This window comes from Mobula hypostoma, chromosome 3 (assembly GCF_963921235.1).
Source record: "Mobula hypostoma chromosome 3, sMobHyp1.1, whole genome shotgun sequence".
NCBI lineage: Eukaryota > Metazoa > Chordata > Chondrichthyes > Myliobatiformes > Myliobatidae > Mobula > Mobula hypostoma.
The window spans coordinates 171,206,769-171,231,042 of record NC_086099.1 but is presented as its reverse complement, the minus strand read 5'-3'; the positions used below and the strand labels follow the sequence as shown (position 1 = coordinate 171,231,042).

The window sequence follows — 24,274 nt, the reverse complement described above, 5'->3', positions numbered from 1 at the left end:
GTGCGACCGGAGAGCGAGGGGATCCGTGGGACGCGGCTCATCAATCTCCTGCTCAACTCGCATAAAGGGGAGGAAACTTAGAGTGGAAAAGAGAGGGTGGCAACAACATGCGGAGACATTTTGTGCTTTGAGTGTCATCTTTTCAGTACGGGACGGGAATACACGAATCGGAAACCATCCCCGTTTTTCAATCAGCATGACCCAAATCAACAAAGCTAGAATCTCTCGTATGCCCGACATGCAGTCGGTACATCCATCCTCATCCCTTTGTCTCGCTCACTTCAAGTGAAGTCACTGAATTTATATAAGATTTGCCCTGTTTATTACAACAATTGGAACAACTATTTCCCTTTGATTGCCTGATAGGGCGTGAACCAGACTGTTGAATATTTCCGTATGTTTAAACTTGGGGAGCGGTCCCCATATTTGCCTGCTCCTTGCCAGTTATTTCTGCGACATGATTTTAAAATGTCTAAATATCGGAAAAAATCGAGTAAATCCATAATGTCATCGTGCAATATTGTAAATTTCGACGAGAAGATTGACGTGTACATGATAGCGAAATTCTCACCCAGGCTGCCATAATTCTCTTTTCCCCTTATTTACCACCGTCTTTCTCTACGGAGCTAACTAAACTAGCAGTAGTTACGTGTTTAAAAATCCGAGTCCATTACAAAGATTGTCCTGTGATCCGCACGATAAATGTGCGCAAGGAAGGTCTCGTAAGGGTAAAGAATTGCGCACCGTGACTTGCAAGTCAAGTTTCTATGTGGGAGATTTCACATAAATATTTTGAAAAGCAAACTGACTCGGTAATTCAACACATTGTCTAAAGTGATTTGGTCCTCGATTAGTGACTATTAATCGCGTCGTTTCAGACCGGTGAATGGATCTTTGGCCAAACCTCTACACGCCTAGGTGAAGTGTAAAGGTAATATAGAGCTCAGACTCTCACTTTTGTTTACTATTTGTTCAGTTGTTTTTTTTTCAATACTTATTAAGACGTAGAAGGAAGCTATTTGGCCCATTGCCAGATGCCGCTTTCCACCAGAGTAATCCATGGGTCCCATTCTCTTAGTCAGCAACATCCACTATTGTTTCACAGGGGTACATTCGCAGAAAGCAATTTTGGGACGTGAGATGGTCACACACATAGAATGAGCTGCTGAGTCGACCGCATAGAATTTAAATTCCGAAGTAACGGAGGGATTTGAACTTGTGTCCTCTGACCTAGTCAAGGTCTCTGGGCTATATGTCCGGTAACTTAATCCCTGTACCACCATCGTACCCCTATTGTCTTGCCCTTCACCCACCCCTTAACGTTTTACAATAACATTTCATTTGTGGGGAGAAGGGTTGGTAATCTACGTGTGTGTGTGCGCGCCTCGGCTGCACAGAAAAGTCGGAGGATGGGGTGATGGAGGGTGGTTCGGAGTTATCTCCTGACACTGGACCGCGGAGTGTGAAGTTAAACCAAGCAGATGGAGATGGGTTGCCTGGTGTTTCAGTGGCTGTCAATGTGTCCACTGGTGCGCCCTCCCTCCCCCCACCCCGGCGGTCATGTGATGCGCCCGTCCGCCCCGTCGTCTCTTTTGTTGTTTCGGTGGCTCAGTCCCCGAATTCGCCCCTGTGAGGAGGGCAGGATAACCGAGAGCGGCGGCCGAGGCACTGGCAGAGTGAGGGGAGGAAGGGAAAGAGACCGAACCATTCTATACTAGCGTCTTCTTCAACAGGGGGAGAAGGTTCGAGGAGCTGTTTGAAATAATTAGCTCTGAAGAGCAGCGGCGTGTCCTGAACACGGAGAGAAAGCGAAGAGGCAGCGGGAGGGGATGGATGGTGCGGGGACAAGCGATTCTTCCCGTTGGCTGAGGAGGAGCCGCCGCCTGTTCCGCGTCCCCTTCTCCCACCCCCGAACATTCGCCGCGGGCTTGTTCGCCTTCAGTCAGCGGCTCTTCTCCGCTCCGGCCATGGTGGTGTCAGAGTTGCTCGCCCCTTCCCAGCGCGCATCAGCCGGACCATCGGTGTGTTGTTGCCTGTGGTTGTTCGCCGTGCTGCTGCTCGGCAGCCTGCCCGCGGGACTGCCTGCCAGCCCGCTCTCCAGCGCCGAGTGTCAGAACGGCAAAGGCAGAGGAGCCAACTGCTCAGGTAGGTGAGGCACAAAGAGAGCGAAACAACATTTTGTTTTTGCTTTACTTAGCTCGGCGTCCGAGGACAAAGACGATTGGAATTAGTTAAACGATCAACATGTAAATCTGGATTTAACACTGCGTCTTTTGCATTGTAGGCTCCTGGGGAAAGGTGACATATTGAATGTAGCACTTGGGTGCCTTGATGTTGCTGAGGTGCATTAGCATGCCCTTTGAATGGATGTTGCATAGGGGAGTAGCAGGTGCATTATAATCGCCAGGAGAATGCCACCCCCCCCCATTATATCCAACCGTCCCTTGGCCGGCGATAAGACTGAAAGATGGAGCATCCCCCAGGACTTCACGTGACCTACACTATTAAATATTTAACAAAAGGGGTTATTTTTGTTCGAAGAGGAGCAAAGAGGCTGAGCAAGAAATCTTGGGATGGTCCACTGATCAGATACCATTATCGGAGGTTTTCGCTTGTACCTGATAGTGAAGTCGTATATCTTGGTGAAATCATCAGTCACTGACTTCTTGTCATTTGAATTTTATAGATCAGTGATCACACGCAGTTACATAAAGGGACTTTCCACTTGTACGTTGTTCAACTTTAGCATCTGTATTTTTTCAATTTGTAGAGTACAGTATAAGCGAGTTCTGTGTTGACCCCTCTTTGGTTAATTTTACGCACAAACCTTTTTAAAGATCCTTTCTCCACCCACCCCCAAGCTCCGTCGTGAGGTGATCGTTACGATGAGAGGGACAATGCAATTGATAGCTAGATGGGGGTTATACACAGTCCCTTTCGGCTGTCTGCTGTTAAAGGATCAATGGAATAGAAATACAAAGAAAAAATCGTTCAGAGTATTGTGTGCTAAAGTCGTGACTTGATAATGTGTTCAATTTAACGTGTATTGCTCTTGCTGACGCTTTTGATATGCTCATAGAATTAAGTTTATATTCGAGAAGACACGGGATTGCTGTGTTAAAGCAAGTAGACTAATGAACAGAACCATGTTAAGCGACAATGACATGCTAATGAAATGTATAGCGTCTAGTTTCCACACGCGATTAGTGCAAATATTTTAAACCCACCAGATTCCGTTGAGTTAGTAAATGCAAACCTCGAAAGCCATGCTGCGAGTGAACATTGTTTTGAAGCTGAACTTCTATCATTTACTAATGCATTTGTCTTAGAGGCAGGGATTGCTGAAAACAAATAAAACTGTAGTTCAACTCCAGTTCAATAACTTTTCGTAAACCTTTCTCGGCATTGGATGCCAGCTTCTGCTTCCGCCCTTAAACCAATTCATGCCTTATCGTACTGCTAGATCATCTGAGTCGTAATCTATCTCCGGATGCTTTGCTCACATCTTTCATGATGTAAATACCCCACACCTCTCTAGGAAAATAACAAATTGGAAGAATACAGATTAGATGTAGATATCCGTTGCCATTGATACTTTAAAAATTGCCATAGAAAATCCTTCATGAATTTTGATATACTTTGTTTGCAGACAGTCCAAGAATACATTATTTCTTCAACCATCTTTCTCTCGAAAAGTAACAATAGACCAATAAATTGACATTTAATCAAGTCATTCAGTAAATTGATTCAGGTACTTATGACAATCCTGATCTGGTAGATGCATTTTTTAATGAATTAGTAATGAATACTTAGTGATAGACTGTATCAGAAAGTTGCAGCAGTGCATTAATTCTGTATGAATTTGGTATACGTTGTAATTAAGAAACCCAGGTTATTACCAAGCCGGAAGTAGGAAACAAAGAGAGAGTGAATCAGGAAGGAGTGGATAGATGACATCAAGTTTGAGTTTTAAAAGTTTTTTTTGTATTGTGCCATTAATTGAGAAGGGCGAGGAGGTAGAAGTAGGAAGGATTTTCATAGTTCTGAATTCAGGGCAAATTAGTTGGACTAGTAACCAGGTTCTGATTTTAAGAAAGGAGAAGAAACCACACATAGGTATGTAAAGTTCAAAGTAAATTTAGTATCAAAGTACAGAAATGTCACCATATGCCAACCCTGAGGTTCATTTTCTTGCAGACAAGTGCAGTAAGTACAAGAAACATGATAGAATCAATGAAAGACTGCCCCCACCAGGATGGGCAAACAATTAATGTGTAAAAGACAACAAACTGCGCAATTACCAAAAGAAAAAAAAATATCAAGAACATGAGATGAAGAGTCCTTAAAAGTGAGGGCATAGGTTGTGCGAACAGTTCAGTGATGGGGTGAGTGAGGTTGAGAGAGGTTATCCCTCAGGTTCAAGAGCCTGATGGGTAATAATTGGTGTTGTGTGGTGTGGTGAACTTGGTGGTGTGGATTCTGAGGTTTCTGTACCTTCTTTCTGGTGGCAGCAGTGAGAAGACAGCATGGCCTGGATGGCGGTGAACCTTGAAAATGGATGTTGCTTTCCTGTGACAGCACTCCATGTAGATGTGCTCAGTGCTGGGGAGGGCATTACCCAGGATGGACTGGGCCAAATCCAGTACATTTTCTAGGCTTTTCCATTCAATGATGTTGGTTTTTCCATACCAAGCCATGATGCATCCAATCAATATGCTGTCCACCACACATCTATAGAATTTCATCAGAGTTTTAAATGACATGCCAAATCTTTGCAGTCTTCTATGTAAATAGAGACATTGTTGTGCTTTCTTTGTAATGGTACATCTATGCTGGCCCCAAGACAGAGCCTCTGAAATGATAATACCATGGAATATAAAGTTGCTGACCCTTCCCACCTCTGATCCCCCAATGAGGACTGGCTCATGTTCATCCCGCTTCCTCCTCCTGAAGTCAGTAATCAGCTCCTTGGTCTGGCTGACATTGAGTGAGAGGTTGTTGTTGTGGTACCACTCAGCCAGATTTTCAATCTCCCCGCTAAATGCTGATTTGTCACCATCTTCGATTCGGCCAGTGACAGTGGTGTCATCACCAAACTTGAAGATGACCTTTCTGTCACAGTGGCAGGGGGCACTGGGAGCAAGGGTGGACCCAAATGCAAGACACATCTTGTGAGGTTACTTAGATTTAGTTTATTGTTCGATATCAGGAGAGCTAGGCAGGAGCAGGAAATAGCGAACTGGACAAGGATTCAGGACTACGACTAGGTCGGGACCAAGGGTCTGGGCTTGGACTCGGAATCAGCTCCCAGAACTGGAGGAGACATGAAGAGGCTAGGGTATGGACTCCGGGCCCGAGACTGGGCAAGGATCCAGTACCTGGGTCTTGCCTCGGGCTCGGACCCCAGAACCAGGCATGGACATGACATGGGCTAGGGAGAGGAGGAACATGGAAAACAGAGCCTAGGTCTCGGGAGAGCAGATACACGGAACCATAGACACATACACAGAACACCGAGTCGGGACCCCTCCTTGCGTGCAGGGCATAGAGCCGGGACTCACACACAGAACAGAGAGCCGGGACCCCTCCTTGGGTACAGGACATAGGGCTGGAACTCATGACCCCTCGCGGGGCAACGGCAAGACAGTCTGACTTACCCCACGGAGGCAAGGACAGGACAAGACCAACATGAAAGCACACCAGACAGTACCTATCTAGCTCCGGCAATAGAACTAGACCGAAGTGCAGGCGAGGTCTGCAGACAAGGGCTAGAGGTGAGAGGGGCAGAGAAGGGATTCAGAAGGGTGGTGGGTAGGACAGGAATCACAGACCGCCAGGGCCAGAACTTGACTTGGAACTGGCAAGCTGCCAGGACCAGGACTTGACTTGGTGCTTGAATGCCACCAGGGACAGGACTTGACTTGGTGCTTGAATGTCGCCGAAGCCAGGACCTGACTTGGAACTTGAATGCTGCCAGAGACAGGACTTGACTTGGAACTTGAATGCCGTCGGAGCCAGGACTTGACTTGGAACTTGAATGCTGTCGGAGCCAGGACTTGACTTGGAACCTTCGGGTAGTGGCAAGCTCTCGACTCGGCCTGGGAACAGTAGACAGCGGTTCTTGATTCCCTCTGGCAGGTTAACTGACGGACCCACCTCGGTGAGGAAACTTTGCAGGCTCGCTTCGGTGAGGTAACTGGATAGGGTTGCTCCGGTGAGGAGAGGCGAATTACCGGCACTCGCTTCGGCAGAGACTAGGCTTGCTCCGGCCAGATGACATCGGCACACTGTACCTTTGATGACTTTGCAGATGCTCCCGCGCCGAACGGCTGAAAGCCGGAAACTATAAACTACCGGTTCAGCCGAGCGTTAATTGCCTCTTATCTCCAAAGCCAAGGGACATGGGAAAACAGGGAATCAACGGTCTGGATTGTAACATAAACAAGGTAAATTTAAAGGGACCCTGATCTGGACCATGACACTTACAGCTGTGCTTAGCCTCACAGTAATAAGTATAAAGAGAGTGGAGCAGGAGGCTAAGCACACAGCTTGTGGTGCACCTGTGCTGAAGGAGATTGTGGAGGAAATGTTGCTAATCTGAACTGACTGGGCTCTGCAAGTGAGGAAAGTGAAGAAAATTAAGAGAGAGTTTGTGGTGATAGTCTCTACTGACGAAATGAAGGCTGAAATGAGAAGTTTAGAGGCAAAAGAAGGTCCACCCCTGAAACAGCAAAATTTTTCATCCTTCAAACTGCTTCTCAATCATCTCAAGCAATTTATGTCTTGGACTTCAGTTTTCCAGAGTTGGTAAGCAAACACTTTGATGGCAAATTGAAAACCAATTTCTTGAACACAGTTTAGGAAAAGGATTCGTCCATTTAGAGTCGGAAAAAAGTTATAATTCTGTTTGTATGTTGTGTAACACACACAAAATGCGGAAGGAACTCAGCAAGTCAGGTAGCATCTATGGAGGGAAGTGAACAATCAATGTTTTTTCAGTCTTTCAGTCTAAGACCCTTTTTTAGGTCTTTCAGTCTGAGACTCTTCATCTGAACTTAGACTTAGAATTATAACAAGTTTTCATTCTTAGTTTTAGGTCTAAGCAATAAGGTTATTTCCAAAAGCCCCAGGGCTGCTCTTTCTGGACTGGTATTCCAATATAAATTTCAATAAATGAAAATTTATATTGAGATGTTTAACCATAGGCATGGGTGTTCTAACTGCTGGTGTAAAATGATTCCTCGGCAGGATAGATTTCTCCAGTCTGTTGGCCATTATTTATCCTCAATCAGTGACACAGATACAGTGCCTATAAAAAGTATTTACTCCCCCTTGGAAGTTTTACAACATTGAGTCACAATGGATTTACTTTTTCTTTTTTGACACTGATCAACAGAAAAAGACTCTTTCATGTCAAAGTGAAAACAAATTTCTGCAAATTGGTCCAAATGTATTACAATTATTAAACACAAAGCAATTGCATAAATATTCACCCCCTTCAAGTTAGTATTTAGTAGATGCACTTTTGGCAGCAAATACAGACTTGAGTCTGTGTGGATAGGTCTCTATCAGCTTTGCACATTTGGACACTGCAATCTGTTCAACTTCTGTCAGGTTGTATGGGGATTGTGAGTGACCAGCCCTTTTCAAGTCCAGCCACAAATTCTCAAGTGGATTGAGATCTGGACTCTGACTCTGTGACTCCAGGACATTAACTTTGTTGTTTTAAGCCATTCCTGTGTAGCTTTAGCTTTATGCTTGGGGTCATTGTCTTGCTGGAAAACAAGTCTTCCTTCAAGTCGTTGTTCTCTTGCAGACTGCGTCAGGTTTTCCACCAGGATTTCCCTGTATTTTGCTGCATTCATTTTACCCTCTACCTTCACAAGCCTTCCAGGACCTGCTGCAGAAAAGCATCCCCACAGCATGATGCAGCCACTACCGCACTTCACGGTAAGGATCGCGTGTTTTTGATTATGTGCGGCGTCAACATAACATTTAGTCTGATGGCCAAAAAGCTCAATTTTGGTTGCATCAGACCATAGGGCCTTCTTCCAGCTAACTTCAGAGTCTCCCACATGCCTTCTGGTAAACTCTAGTGGAGATTTCATGTGAGTTTTTTTTCTCAAGTGGCCTTTTCTTTGCCACTTTCCCATAAAGCTGTGACTGGTGAAGCACCTGGGCAACATTTGTTGTATGCGTCGTCTCTCTCATCTCAGCCACTGAAGCTTGTAACTCCCCCAGAGTTGTGAGAAGTCTCTTGGCGGCCTCCTTCACTAGTCCCCTTCTTGCACTGTCACTCAGTTTTTGAGGATGGCCTAATCTAGGCAGATTGACAGCTGTGCCATATTCTTTCTATTTCTTGATGATTGACTTAACTATTCTCTGAGGGATATTGAGTAACTTAGAAATTTTCTTCTATTCATCTCCAGACTTGTGCTTTTCAATAACCTTTTCATGGAGTTGCTTGGAGTGCTCTTTTACCTTCTTGGTGTAGATTTGTCAGGACACTGACTCACCAGCATTTGGACCTTCCAGATACAGGTGTATTTTCATTTCAATCAATTGAAACACCTTGACCGCACACAGGTCTCCAAAAACAGTTCTCCATTTAACTAATTATGTGACTTCGAAAATCATTTGGCTGCACCAGTGATGATTTGGTGTGTCATTTTGTGTTTTATATTTGAAATTGATTTAGATCACTTTGTAGAGATTGGTTTTCACTTTAGTATGAAGGAGTCTTTTTCTGTTGATCAGTGTCAAAAAGCCAAATTAAATCCACTGTGATTCAAAGTCAAAAAACAATAAAAATGAAAACTTTGGGTGTGGGGGGGTGGTGAATACTTTTTATAGGCACAGTAAATGATTGCCTCAGTATCAGATTGCTTTCAGTGCTCTGCTGGGAGCTCTGTTCCCTACTCTACAACAGTAACCATGATTGGAATTGGAATTGGTTGTAGTTTGTTTATTATTGTCTCATGTACTAAGGTACAATGAAAAAGCTTTTGTTTGTGTGCCATCCAGATAGACAATTTCATACCTAAGTATGGTACAGAGAAAGTGCAGTGCAAATAGACAAATAAGTGCAAGGACTACAATAAAGTAGATTGGAAACAATGACAATACATGATTGCAATTTTTTTTTCCTTTCGATTCTCCTAAATTCATTTTAGTTGGACTCTACATGGGTGAATGAAGTGTCTGGCTGTTAGGCCAGCTCTACTCATAATGAAATCCTTTGCATGCAATACTGTCTTGAGTAGTAAGTGCACATGGTCCTCTGTTTGGCATAGTTTGAAATGCCATCATGTGACTTTATCCAGATGAAGCAAGCCATTCAGAACAACGAGCAGATCTTGGGAGAAACAGTTAATGTTTTAGGTCATTGGCCTATCATCAATCTGAAGTGGTAGTCCTGCTTCTATCTTTCCACAGATATTGCCTGAACTACTGAATATTTGCCAGTTTTTAATGTATGATTTCCATTATCTCAGTATTTTATTTTCGCAGTTATAGTTCATTTTGTTGATTATTGAAGAAACAGAATGCACCACTCCATGCCCATTGTACTCTCAAGGTAAATCCTAGCCCTTATAAAATTTATTGCAACACTCACAAGTGCTGGAGGAACCCAGCAGGTCAGGCAGCATCTATGGAAATGAATTAACAGTTGATATGCTTCAGGTTGAGACCCTTCATCAGGACTGGAAAGGAAGGGGGAGATACCAGAATAAGAAGGTAGGGGGAGGAGAAGGAGGACAAGTTGGAAGGTGATAGATGAAGCCAAGTGGATGGGGGAGGGGGATGAAGTAAGAAGCTGGGAGAAGATAAGTGGAAAAGGCAAAGGGATAGAGAAGAAGGAATTTCATAGGTGAAGAGATTGGATCATGGGTGAAAGGAAAGGAGGAGAGGCACCATGAGGAAGTGATAGGCAGGCGAGGAGAAGAGGTAAGAAAAGGGAAGTGGGGAGGGGAATAATTACCGGAGGCTCCATCTGCAAAAAGGGGAATTTCCGACTGACCAACCAATTTAATTCCAGTCCATATTCCTGTTTTGATATGTCGGTCTATGGCCTCCTCTTCTGGGAAGAATAACACCTCATATTCCATCTAGGTAGTCTCCAACCTAATGGCATCCACATGAACTTCTCCAACTTCTGGTAATTTTATTTTACCTTTTTACCTCCCAGTCCTGATGAAGGGTCTTGGCCTGAGTGTCGACTGTTTATTCATTTTCAAAGATGTTGCCTGGCCTCCTGAGTTCCTCCAGCATTTTGAGTGTGTTGCTGCAGATTTTCAGCATCCGTAGGATGTCTCATGTTTATAAAATTTATTGCTTATTTCATCCTTGAACAAATGAACAAATGAGTTCCTTGTATCTCAACTAGTGCTAGCTATTAAACTAAATAGATTAATAGCTATTATCCTGCCACTGCCTGTAAGGAGCTTGTACGTTCCCCCCGTGACTGCATCAGTTTTCTCTAGGTGCTCCAATTTCCTGCCTCAGTCCAGAGATGTACTGGTTGATAGGTTAATTGGTAACTGTAAGTTGTCCTGTGATTAGGCTAAGGTTAAATTGGGTTTGCTGGGCTGCGCAGCTCCAAGAGCTGAGAGGGCCTACTCCATGCTGTATCTCAATAAATAAACAAATAAATACAATCTGTCTAATCCTATTTGACTGCCAATTTTTCTACATGCTGTCGTATATTCTCATGAAAAATGTTGTATAGACTTGTGAAAGTCATGAGGTAAATGTGACTTCAAAGAACTGCCTAAAAAAACAAGATAGCTTTCAGATCTGAATTGCTAAACCTCACGTAGGTCTGCTGGGAAAATAATGCAGAAATTATTGATGTGAAGTCCGGGCAAAGTAGTTTTCAAACCAAAAACATTTTATAAAATTAAAATATCTCACTTGCAAAAAGAAGTAGCTATTAATACGATTCTTTCTGAAGGTAGATGACCGTATAGTGCTTATTATGTTACTGTGGATTTATTAAGGGAAGATTGAAACTAACTAACTTCTTTTGAGTAGGTAATAAGAAGGGTTGATGAAGGTAATGCTTTTGATATATTTCATGTGAATTTAACAAAGATTTCACATGGTAGAGTGGTCAAAAAGTAATAGCCTACGGAATACAAAGGAGAATGATGAAACTTGATCCAATTTGACTGTATGGCAAGAAGCAAAGTGTAATTGTTAATGAATATTTTTGTGATTGGAAACCAATGGGATCCCTATAGTCCTCAGTAATTGGTCCCTTGCTTTTAGTAAGATAAATCAATTATTTAGTCCTGGATTTGAGATCATGATGAAGGATTTTGAAGATGATACAAAAATTGTCTTATATTTGACATTGAGGAGAAGACATTCAGGCTGCAGCTAAATATAAATCCTGTGGCCATTTGGGCAGAAATTTTGAAAATTGTATTTAATCCTAAGAAATGTGAAAAAATGCACATGGGGTGGTGTAACAAAATAGATACCTTATATAAGAGGATTTTTTTTTAGAAAAACTGACCTTGAACAGGTTAATGAGATTGCTAAAAAGGCATTTGTGATGCCATCCTTTATTAATGGACGCATAGAGTACATGACCAGGGAGATTATGCTGGAACACTGGCTTGAGGCTACACACAGTTTTGCTCACCATATTACAGAAAAGGTGCAATGGCACTGGAGAGGATGAGGAAATGACCTGTGAAGAATGGAAAATCTCAGCTGGTTTAATTGTTTGGATGTGCTGAGGCTGGTTTCTTTGGTATAAAGGAAGCTGAAGGGAGAGAGTCCTAGATAAAGAGAAAGGACCTATTTCTTTCAGAAGAGGGTTGACATCATTGGCATAGGTTTAAAGTAAATCGACAAAATAGCTGAGGAAAGATTATTTCATCTGAAGATGAGAGGTGTTTGGATTTCACCAAGCAAAGGTGTGTAAAAGTAGAGACTCCCATCACTTTTATAAAGTACTTAGAGTTGTATTGGAAGTACTGTGACCTGCAGTAATATGGACCTAGCATGAGATCAATTTTGACTGGCAGAGACACAATGGGCTCCTTCTGTGTCTTAATTTTTTTTTCACAATTCTATGAAAATGCATTTTAGTTTTAATAAATATTAAAACATATCTATATAATAAAGTTGTAGAAAGCAAAGTTACTTTGAGCAAAATCACTGTGGACAGTCAATATTAACATATCGTACATCAAAATTATGGTGGTGTAATAAAACTAATAAATGTCAGCAAAATAACAGAGCTGGTCATTGATTTCAGGAAATGAGGCGGAGTACACACCCCTGTCAATGCCGGTGGTGTTGAGTTGGTAATGGTTGACAGCACCAAGTTTCTAAATGTAAATAGAATCAGAAATGTGTCCTGGTCCAGCCATGTAAATGCTATGCTGAAAATGCGTATCAGTGCCAAGTTTCCTCCGAAGGCAATGGAACTTTGGCATGTCCCTGATGACTCTTACCAATTTCTACAGGGTCGCCAGGAAGAGCATTCTATCTGGGTGCATCACAGCTTTATTTTGTCAAAGATCACCGGAAGTTGCAGGGACCTGTGAGTGCAGCCCAGTCTGTCATAAAAAAAAGCACTCTTCCCTCTATTGACACATTTGCTGCCAAATTATTCAAAGGTTCCTCCCACCTTGATCATTTGCACATCTCCCTAACCCCATCTGTTAGTAGATACAAAAGGTTGACAGCATGAACCACCAAGCTCAAGGATAGCTTCCACCCTTCTGTTATCAGAGTCTTGAACAGAACTCTTATACCATAAATATGAATTCTTGATCTCTTAATCTACTTCAGCGTTGCCCTTGCATTTTAATTGTCTACCTATACTGCTCCTTCACTGTTACAGTAACACTATATCCTGCATTCTGCTTTTTTTTTTCCTTTTTGTTTTAACTCAGTCCTTGCATCTGGATTGAATGCAAACAAAACTTTTTCACTGTATCTTGGCACTTGACAAAAATGAACCAATTGGCAGTGATCAAATACAGGGGAAAATATGAGCATATTAATTAAAGCCTTACCGCTTTATTGAGTCGTCAGGTTCTTGATTCTTCCCTTGTGTGACCTTTGCTTTGTTGTGCTAGAGCCAGAGCATCACTTCCAGATTCTTCATGCAGAGAAACCAAGATGATGTACAATACTGCCTTCATCCAAATACATGGATGTACGGAGGAGGAAATGTTAACATAACCATCTGGATGGGTTTAAGTCAAACAATGATTTTGTATCTAATTAAGTTTGCCTTTCAGTCACCTCAGTTAAAATTAATTTTTGGAGTACTTAAATCATCAAAGATCTGGAGCTGTGGGCTCACTTCTAGTTCTCCGTGTTAAGGAAAAAAGAAAAGTACCCAACAAATAGGAGAAACAATTAGCAGTAGAAACAGAAAATGCTGTAATGCAGCGGGGGAGGCAGCATCTGTGGAAATTGAAATAGTTAACATTTCAAATCTGAAATCATTCATCATTTACAAAAAAGCAGGAGTGTTCGGAAATTGTGGAGAAAGTTTTTAGAAAAGGTAGGAGGTACCAGACAAGAAAATAGAAATACAGAATGTTCAAAGAAAGAGAGGGAGGGAGATAGAAATAGAGGGAGAAAGAGAGAGTGGGGAGGACAGAGTTAATAGAGAAAAAGAGAAATTCCCAGAGGTGGGAGGGAAAATAATGGAAATATTTCAAGAGACGTAATGAAGAAAATACAGAAGTATTGGGAGCGTTAACTAATAGGAGGAAGTATGAGTCAAGGATGAACCAAGGAATAAGAGATAGTCCCAAAGATTTGCCAGAGGGTTATGAAGAAGGATAAAGTCAAAGAAAGGAGAATGTAGGCAGAGGGAGACAAAGAATGACAAGTCAATTACAGGATGAAAAATAATCATTATTTCTAATTTTAATCCTGTTTAACACTCAGGTAGATCACTTAGATTATAGTCATGTATGGTGTATTATTTAGTCAACAGAGGGCTCCGTTTGAAATTGAAATGCTTGATGTTAATAACTTTAGAGTAAGTATCTTTACAAACTTGTTATTACCACAGTGAAGCAGTTGTAATTTTGAATAATATATCACAACTGCACCTAAAGCTGTTGTATATGGTAGGGAATTTCAATTAATAAATCACATCCTACAGCCTCATTTACAACTTTACATCAGAAGTATCCGAAATTGCCTTGTGCACTCTCAGCATCTCAATGGGCAATAGAAAGAAAGAGGTTGAAATTAAGTTTGTGGAAATTGGGTCTCTGGGTTTCACAGCAATAACCTGGGTTGCTGCTGATCTAATCCATCCCCCTATCCCTGTAGGAGGCAGCCTTCCCTCCCTCCTTGCATTTATTTATTGGATGTTGTGGAAAATATTGATAGATTTTAATCTAGTTAGAAGCATCAAAATACTTGTCCTATACCCCACAGTTTACTAGTCTAGTATCAACATGCTGGCAGATGAAAATCAAGTCTGTTGCTTCTGAGGGATGGCATTTATTTATGCTCTCATTTGGGAGGCCCTAAACTCAAACTACCCTTCAGTGCAACAAGCAATGAAGTCGGAATCCTACTCTATATTAGAAACAAGGTCAGGGACAAAATAGGATAAATATTGTAACCTAGTCACTGGAATCAATTGTTACTTACAAATCTTATAAATATCATTTCTACACTTCACAATTTATTTGAAACTCCAAATTCCCTTATAGGATCAATTATTCTGTGTAAACATTTTGTCAGTTTTTAGATTTCTTTGTGTCATGTACAAGGTGAACACCAGGCAGTGTTTCATTCCATTAGCAGGAGGTCAGCAGACCATGCTACACACTGAATAAAATTCATTAACCTCCCTTCTGTGATGCATCATTCATCTCTCATTTCAGTGGTACACATATATAATAAATGGAAGCAGAATCAAATCACATGTTAGTTAAAAGATTTTCATGTCAAAATCATTCATTCCAATGTAATTTATTGCAGGTAATGCATTTTGTCAAACATACCTCATGATATATCTTTTCAACCTTATTTATGTGAGATAGCAGCTCTTATAAAGTGAGTTATTCTGAATCTAATCCTCTATATTTTTTTTTAGCTTCTGGCTTCATTACATTGTTAGTTTTGTTTTGTTTGCTGATGAAGGTGCATAGAATTAATACAATTATGATATGACTTTGCATGATGTTTTGTTTGATTTTCATTAGCAGTTCTGAATAGTGGCATAAAGGATTTGGAAAAAGACCAGTGAGATTTATACTTACTTTTTAATTCATTGAATATGGCATTAATTCTTATAAAACCTGAAATAGATTGAGATATGATTTTTATTGCCAAAAAGGATTATTTTGGCCACAGAGCAGCTGGTATCATGCCATTTGAAGATTACATAGTTTAGATTGATTTTAGAACATTGCAGCGTTGTATATTTTTCTAGATTTCAGTGCTACAACTATTTGGTTAAAACCTGACTTAAAGGAACGGGCTGGTTGTAAAAGTCATGTTAACCATACATCTGAGCAAGAGATCTATGTGCAATAATCTAATTACCTGTCAAAGACAAAAAAAAATCTATTATCCGTTTGTGCTGGAAAATATAATGACAATAATCAGAAAGTCTGTTTGGAAATTCACTTTTATGCTGGATGTCAAAACCAATTGCAGTATTTTCCTTAAAAACAAGAACACACTTGTGAACTAGTGCTATAAAACTAAGAGAATGAAAAGCATCCTCTATTATTTTGACCATGGTTGTTTGTGCGAAAGCTTCTAACTTCCGGTAAATTTGCCATAAAATGAACTGCTAAACAGAGTAAATCTTTCCAAATACTATTCATTGCAGTTTGCTTGTAAATGTCATGATGCAATGTAGAAACACAAATAATATTTACTTGTTTTCCTTTTTGTAGTTGAATTAAAAATCTCCCTTTAGATATTTTTTTTTGAAATTGCTGGTTTTGAATTTTTGAAAATATCAATTTCAAGTTGTGCCCTGAATGCATAGGTTTTGTCTGTAGCAAAATATATATTTTATCAAATTGCATCTTTTGATGTAGAGTTACTAGAATACAATGGCATGTAAAAGTTTGGGCACCCCTGGTCAAAATTTCTGTTACTGTGAATAGCTAAGCGAGTAAAAGATGACGTGATTTCCAAAAGGCATAAAGTTAAAGATGACACATTTCTTTAATAGTTTAAGCAAGATTACTTTTTTATTTCCATCTTTTACAGTTTCAAAATAACAAAAAAGGAAAAGAGCCCAAAGCAAATTTTGGGCACCCTGCATGGTCGTTACTTAGTAACACCCCCTTGGCAAGTATCACAGCTTGTAAATGCTTTCTGTAGCCAGCTAAGAGTCTTTCATTTCTTGTTTGGGGGATTTTTGCCCATTCTTCCTTACAAAAGGCTTCTAGTTCTGTGAGATTCTTGGGCCGTCTTACATGCACTGCTCTTTTGAAGTCTATCCACAGATTTCGATGATGTTTAGGTCGGGGGACTGTGAGGGCCATGGCAAAACCTTCAGCTTGCGCCTCTTGAGGTAATCCATTGTGGATTTTGAGGTGTGTTTGGGATCATTATCCTGTTATAGAAGCCATCCTCTTTTCATCTTCAGCCTTTTTATAGACGGTGTGATGCTTGCTTCCAGAACTGGCTGGTATTTAATTGAATTCATTCTTCCCTCTACCAGTGAAATGTTTCCCGTGCCACTGGCTGCAACACAAGCCCAAAGCATGATTGACCCCCGTGCTTAACTGTTGGTGAGGTGTCCTTTTCATGAAATTCTGCACCGTTTTTTCTCCAAACATACCTTTGATCACTGTGGCCAAAAAGTTCTATTTTAACTTCATTGATCCACAGGATTTGTTTCCAAAATGCATTAGGCTTGTTTAGATGTTCCTTTGCAAACTTCTGACGCTGAATTTTGTGGTGAGGACACAGGAAAGGTTTTCTTCTGATGACTCTTTCATGAAGGTCATATTTGTGCAGGTGTCGCTGCACAGTAGAACAGTGCACCACCACTCCAGAGTCTGCTAAATCTTCCTGAAGGTCTTTTGTAGTCAAACAGGGGTTTTGATTTGCCTTTCTAGCAATCCTATGAGCAGTTCTCTCTGAAAGTTTTCTTGGTCTTCCAGACCTCAACTTGAACTCCACCATTCCTGTTAACTGCCATTTCTTAATTACATTATGAACTGAGGAAACGGCTACCTGAAAGCACTTTGCTATCTTCTTATAACCTTCTCCTGCTTTGTAGGCATCATTTACTTTAATTTTCAGGTGCTAGGCAGCTGCTTAGAGGAGCCCATGGCTGCTGGTTGTTGGGACAAGGTTTGAGGAGTCAGGATATTTATAAAGCTTTGAAATTTGCATCACCTGGCCTTTCGTAATGATGATTGTGAACAAGCCAGAGCCCTAACAAGGTAATTTAGGTCTGAGACCTTGGTAAAAGTTATCTGAGAGCTCAAATCTCTTGGGGTGCCCAAACTCTTGCATGGTGCACCTTTCCTTTTCTCACTCTAAAATTGTACCAAACAAAAATAATACACCAATCTTGCTTAAAATGTTGAAAAGAATGTTTCATCTCTAACTTTATGACTTTTGGAGATCAGTTCATCTTCTACTCACTTAACTATTCACAGCAACAGAAATTTTGACCAGGGATGCCCAAACTCTTGCATGCCACTGTATATAACAATGTCAAAACAGTAATAACTAAAGTAACAAAATGAAGCCTACGTGCAAAGTTGTCTGAGAGTGAAAAACCTAATACATAGTTATCATAAGATCTGTGGTTTTGTATTACTGCTGAGGGATTTTGCTATGCTGCTGGAGCAACATGGTCCCCTCTTATCTCTAATCGTCAAATATGTTGTGAATGCCAGTCTGATTCTTGTTTCTCATCATCTCTAATGTTGGAATAGAATGGTTTAGGAAAAATAAGAACAGATCGACCAACAAGAGTCCTGCTGAAGCATCTCAGCCTGAAACATTGACTGTACACTTTTTCCATAGATGCAGCCTGGCCTGCTGAGTTCCTCTAGAATTTGGGTTGGCTGGTGGTGTAGTGACATCAGCACAGGGCTTTGAGGCAGATGGTCCTGAGTTTGAATCCGGCCGGGTCTCAACCTGGGCAACGTCAGTATCTGCAATGTATGACTGTATCTTGCCATGAAATCCCTATGGACAACTACACTATCCATAGGGTTGCAATGAGTCGATAATGACTTTTCGGCACTCAACAGTAACAAACAACATTGATTTGCTTATATAGTAATTTTCCTCTTGGATGTAATGATCATTAAAAAAATATATAGCAACCTCACCTCCTCCCACCCTTGCCCAATTCATTCTACATCTTAATAGTTTGCATTGTTTTCAATCAGTTCATCTATCTCCAACCCGCTTACGGACCCCTCTCTACAACTATTCCATTGAAATGTGGCCGTTTCAACTCTTTTATTTTGGAGTCCTTGCTACGAGGCAGTGTTGTTCCATGTATTGTGGCTTAGCCCAGGTTTTTACATCTTAAGTTCCAGTCGCCAAAAAGCACAAACATCTTTTAACACTTGTCAAAAACTTTTTAATTTGATCATTAGTGTAATTTAAAAAATGTTCAATAGGGTTTAAATAGTTTAAAAATTTAACAAAAAGTGAACAGAATTAGAAAAACTAAAATTAAATTTAAAAAATCCTGATCGTTCAGTGCTCCATTTGAATGAATGAGATTATTATATCTATTTTGGCCATCTATGGTGGAAAGTTGAGAAGTCAGAGATGAAATGCACCTGGTCTTTTAGCTCAGGGTGTTTCTGCTGTATGCCTGTAGTCACCACTGGAGCAGGAAATAAAGTCAATTAATCTCCAGAGTCTATGTGACTTATGCTCTACAAGGTGTTGGTATGAAGTCAGAGAAGGTTGGCCTGTGAAAAGCACCTTGGCAACAGTCATTTGTAAAACTACTGATTATAGGCAAATACATCTTGGGATAATAATTCTGACAATCACCTGCAGAACATTATTTTTCTATACACATGTGCTTTGGTTGCATTGCTATGATTGTTATAAAGGGTATTTGTGAAACCACATCTGGAGTTCAGTTTGGCAATCAATGGAATGATCCAGTGCTTTGCTATCTTTAAGAAGATTCCAGGATACAGTGAGTGTGAGCCTCAAGGCAAAGGAACTAGGAGTTGGGGCGCGAGTTGATGTTCGACTCCATTTTGTCGATTAAAACTTCCATGGTTCGCTGACTAAAGCAATGAGGAAGAATGAAACGTTGAGGTGAATGCGGCAGCCAAGTGTTGACAACTGCCTTCTGTTCGTTGATCCCGAGAAGGAGCCTGTGCGGCCTATTGTTGTGCGTGGAGGGTAGGCCTATGTATTTGAGTGATGTCTCTCTCTCGCTGATGTTGGAGGATGTTACCAATTGTCTGCATTTCTGGATTTGGACAATGGACTATCGACTTTTTCAATCTTGTGCTTTTTTTGTAATCTGTGTTTTTGCCCAATTCTTTCTTGCTCTTTTGTGTGTGGGGTGGGAAGGGGATTTGGAGGTTGATGTTTTTGTTGCATTTTTGTCAGTTTTTGTGCGGGGAAAGGGGATTTGGGGGCCAATATTCTTGTTGCATTTTGTGCAGATAGAGGTGGTTTGCTATTTCTCTCTGAACTGACTTCCACGGTTTTTCTTAGTTTCGTGGCTATCTGGAAAAGAAGAATCTCAGAGTTGTGAACTGCATACAGACTTTGATAATAAATGAACTATGGAACCTTTATTGTTCTCCTTATTTAAGGAAGAACATTAGGGCATTAGAAGCAATCCAGAGAAGTTTACCCGACTGATACCTGCTGAACAGGTTGATTGCCCTGGAAGGAGATACTTAACATTAGTACTCCATCTTCTCAATACCAACAAGACCAAGGAGCTGATTATTGATTTCAGGAGGTGGAAGGGGTCAGCAACTTTAGATTCCTTAGTGTTATCAATTCAAAGGTCCTGTCCTGGGCTTAGCACATAAGTGCAAATATGAAGAAGGCATGGCAGCACCTCTACTTTCTTAGGACTTCATGAAAATTCAGCATGATATTTAGAACTTTGATACACTTCTTTAGATATATAGTGGAGAGTATGTTGATTGGTTGCATCACAGGTTGGTATGAAAACACCAATGCCCTTGAATGGAAAATCCTACAAAAAGCAGTGGGTAAGGCACAGCGCATCAAGGGTAGAGCCCTTCCCACCACTGAGCACACCTACATGGAGCGTTGTTGCAGGAAAGTAGCCTTCATAATCTGGGAACTTCACCACTCATGTCATGCTCTCTTCTTGTTGCTGCCATCAGGAAGAAGGTAAAGGTGCCTCAGGACTGTTACTTCTAGGTTCAGGAAGAGTTATTACCTGTCAACCGGCTCTTGAACCAGAGGAAATAACATCACTCAACTTTACTCGTCCCATCACTGAATTGTTCCCACAATCTGTGGACTTACTTTCAAGGACTCATTTCATATTCTCAATATTTATTGCTTATTTAATTATTATTATTATTATTTATTTAATTTTTGTATTTGCACTGTTTGTTGTCTTATGCACTTTGTGTATTTTTCTGCCCTGTTAGGTATGGTCTTTCATTGGTTCTATTATGGTTCTTGGATTTATTGAGTATGCCTGCAACAGTTGTATATGGTGATATGTATGAACTTTGACAATAAATTTACTTTGAACTTTGAACTTTTGAAGATTAGCTTGTGAGTGGGACTTGACTGAAAGCATTGGAGTAGGAGTGAGGAGTCTCTTTCCCAAGTGGCACTGGAAGCAGAATCTTCGAATGTTTTAAAGGCTGAGGGAGAAGGATCTTTAAAATGCAAAGTGGCAAAAGGTTACAGTGTGGAGATGGAATTAGAGCTGAGCTTACAATCAGATACAATCAATCACATTAAATGGCAAGGCACGCTTCAGTAGTCAATTGGCCAACATTAGTTCCTAATCCATATGTGCAAAAATTTGTATCTTTCTTTATTATTTCAGCTGTGAATAAAATGATTTTTAATATTTTAACTGTTTACTAGCTTTAATACTTATGTGTATGTAAATTCTCAAGCTCTCTTTGCTGCTGTCATTTCCTAATATCACCGTGGATGAACCAGGAGGCACGTCATCTGCTGAGGCTAGATCTGTGGCATGAAAGTCTGGCAACCCAGGCCTGTACCAGAAAACCAGGTATGATTTGCTGAGGGCTACTTAAGGGGCGAAGAGACAATTTGGAAGGAGATTGGAGGTGATATCAGATGCATGGCAACTCTGGCAGGGTCTGCAAGACATTACATCCTACAAAACGAAACCCAATAGTATGAATGGCAGCAATACTTCACTACCAGATGAACTCAATGCCTTCTATGCATGCTTTGTAAGGGAGAACACAACTACAGCTGTGAAGATCCCTGCTGCACCTAATGACCATGTATCGCTGTCTCAGAGGCCGATGTTTGACTGTCTTTAAAGAAAGTGAAGCCTCGCAAGGCGGAAGGTCCCAATGGAGTACCTGGTAAGCTCTGAAAACCTGTGACAGTCTAATACCATCATTCCCACAATCCTGATTGAGAAGTTGCAGAACCTGGGCCTCTGTACCTCCCTCTGCAATTGGATCCTCCACTTCCTAACCGGAAGACCACAGTCTGTGCAGATTGGTGATAACAACTCCTCTTCGCGGACAATCATCACTGGCGTATCTCAGAGGTGTGTGCTTAGCCCACTGCTCTACTCTCTGTATACACATGACTGTGTGGCTAGGCATAGCTCAAATACCATCTACAAATTTGCTGACGATACAACTATTGTTGGTAGAATTTCAGGTGGTGACAAGAGGGTGTACAAGAGTGAGATATGCCAACTAGTGGAGTGGTGCCGCAGCAACAACCTGGCACTCAACATCAGTAAGACAAAACAGCTGATTGTGGACTTCAGGAAGTGTAAGACGAAGGAGCACATACCAATCCTCATAGAGGGATCAGAAGTGGAGAGAGTGAGCAGCTTCAAGTTCCTGGTTGTCAAGATCTCTGAGGATCTAACCTGATCCCAACATATCGATGTAGTCATAAAGAAGGCAAAACAGCGGCTATACTTTATTAGGAGTTTGATGAGATTTGGTGTGTCAACAAATACACCTATAGTTGTACTGTGGAGAGCATTCTGACATGGGGGGCGGGTGGGGGGCTACTGCACAAGACCGAAAGAAGTTGCAGAAGGTTGTAAATCTAGTCAGCACCTTCTTGGGTACTAGCCTACAAAGTACCCAGGACATCTTCAGGGAGCAGTGTCTCAGAAAGGCAGCGTCCATTATTAAGGACCTCCAGCACTCAGGGTATGCCCTTTTCTCACTGTTACCATCAGGTAGGAGGTACGAAAGCCTGAAGGCACACACTCAGCGATTCAGGAACTGCTTCTTTTCCTCTGCCATTCGATTCCTAAATGGACGTTGAAGCTTTGGACCCTGCCTCACTTTTTCTTAATATACAGTATTTCTGTTTTTTGCATATTTTTTAAAAATCTATTCAATAAACGTACGGTCGGCCCTCCGTATCCGCGGGGGATTGTTCCGGGACCCCCCGGGGATACCAAAATTTGCGGATGCTTGTCCGTTAAATAAAAGCCTAAGAGAGCTCGTAAGGGTGTTACGAAAAGTGAAAATAACGTTCAGCGTTTGTTTTGCAGTGAGCCATTATAGAGGCAGCACGCACCTCGAGCAGCGAGAGTGCTTTATCTCGATTTATTTTGTGCATCCGTTAGCAAGTTGTGTCCTAAGGTAACAGAAAAGTCTAAGAGAGCTCGTAAGGGTGTAACGCTTAGCGTAAAACTGGACATAATTAAGCGTTTCATTTGTGGTGAACGAAATAAAGACTTTGTGCTTGCGTTTATCTTGCCTGCGTCCACCATTCGTACTACTGTATTTACACGCAGAGAGAAAGAATCTTGAAAGCTGACGACGTTACTATTGATTCTGCTAGTAGCATATCATTCCTGCTTTTACTATATGTTAGCGTTATTTTAGGTTTTATGTGTTATTTGATATGATTTGGTAGGTTATTTTTTGGGTCTGGGAATGCTCAGAAATTTTTCCCATATAAATTAATAGTAATTTCTTCTTCGCAACCGAACGAGACGCGAGGCGAACAATGCTCAAAGATTGAAATGCTGGAGAGAGAACTTCCGGGTTTTCCCGATCCACGGTTGGTTGAATCCATGGATACGGAGGGCCAACTGTAATTGATTTACTTGTTTATTTATTATTATGTTTTGTTTTATTTATTTTTTTTTTCCTCTCTGCTAGATTATGTATTACATTGAACTGCTGCTGCTAAGTTAACAAATTTCACATCACATGTCGGTGATAATAAACTGATTCCGATTCTGATTCTGATATCTCATATTTAAAATGTGCTGTAATTTATCTTCTTTTATCTTCTTTTATCCACAGCATATAATCTCTCACTGGCCCTGGTTGAAATTAATTTGTCATTGAATGGAAGAAAAGTATTTATGAGTGGCAGTGAGTGGCAGGTGGTGTTTTTAAGCCACAATAAGATTTTATATATATATATATACACACACACACACACACACACACACACACACAGTGAGTGGCCACTTCGTTAGGTCCACCTGTACACCTGCTCATAAATGCAAATATCTAATCAGTCAATCATGTGGCAGCAACTCAATGCATAAAAGCATGCAGACATGGTCAAAGATTTAGTTATTGTTCAGACCAAACAGCAGAATGGGGAAGAGATGCAATTTAAGTGACTTTGATTGTGGAACGCTTACTGGTGCCAGATGGGGTGGTTTGAGTATCTTAGAAATGGCTGACCTCCTGGGATTTTCATGCATAACTGTCTCTAGAGTTACTGAGAATAATGTGAAAAATTTAAAAAAATCCATTGAGTGGCAGTGCTGTGGGTAAACTGGCCTTGTTAATGAGAAAGATCAGAGGAGAATGTCCAGACTGGTTCAAGTTGACAGGAAGACTACAGTCACTCAAATAACCACGCGTTACAACAGTAATGTGCAGAAGAGCATCTCTGAATGAACAAAACATCAAACTTTGAAGTGGATGGGCTACAGCAGCAGAAGACTACAAGCATGGGTACCTCCTGTACTTAATAAAGTGGCCACTGAGGGTAGGTTTAGGCCACTCAAGTCTGCTTCACCATTTAGTAAGAATCTGACTCACCAGGATATTTGCAGAAACCCGAGCTATAGCTAAAATATACTTATGCAAATAATCAG

The 24,274-nt window shown here is 41.1% G+C and overlaps 1 protein-coding gene across 2 annotated transcripts in view; it reads left to right on the top strand.

The window, feature by feature from the left end:
* Nucleotides 1-834: 834 nt before the first annotated feature.
* The window catches only part of LOC134344387 (tomoregulin-1-like), a 304,218-nt gene continuing 280,778 nt past the window's right edge, over nt 835-24,274 (top strand). Inside the window, exons 1-2 of one of the 2 annotated variants that reach the window (XM_063044092.1) lie at nt 835-931; nt 1,734-2,145. In XM_063044092.1, the coding sequence (XP_062900162.1) occupies nt 1,830-2,145 (316 nt within the window). In that variant the 5' untranslated portion in view covers nt 835-931; nt 1,734-1,829. Of the gene's footprint in view, nt 932-1,419; nt 2,146-24,274 lie in introns of those variants that run through there. The other variant, XM_063044091.1, reaches the window with a different exon arrangement.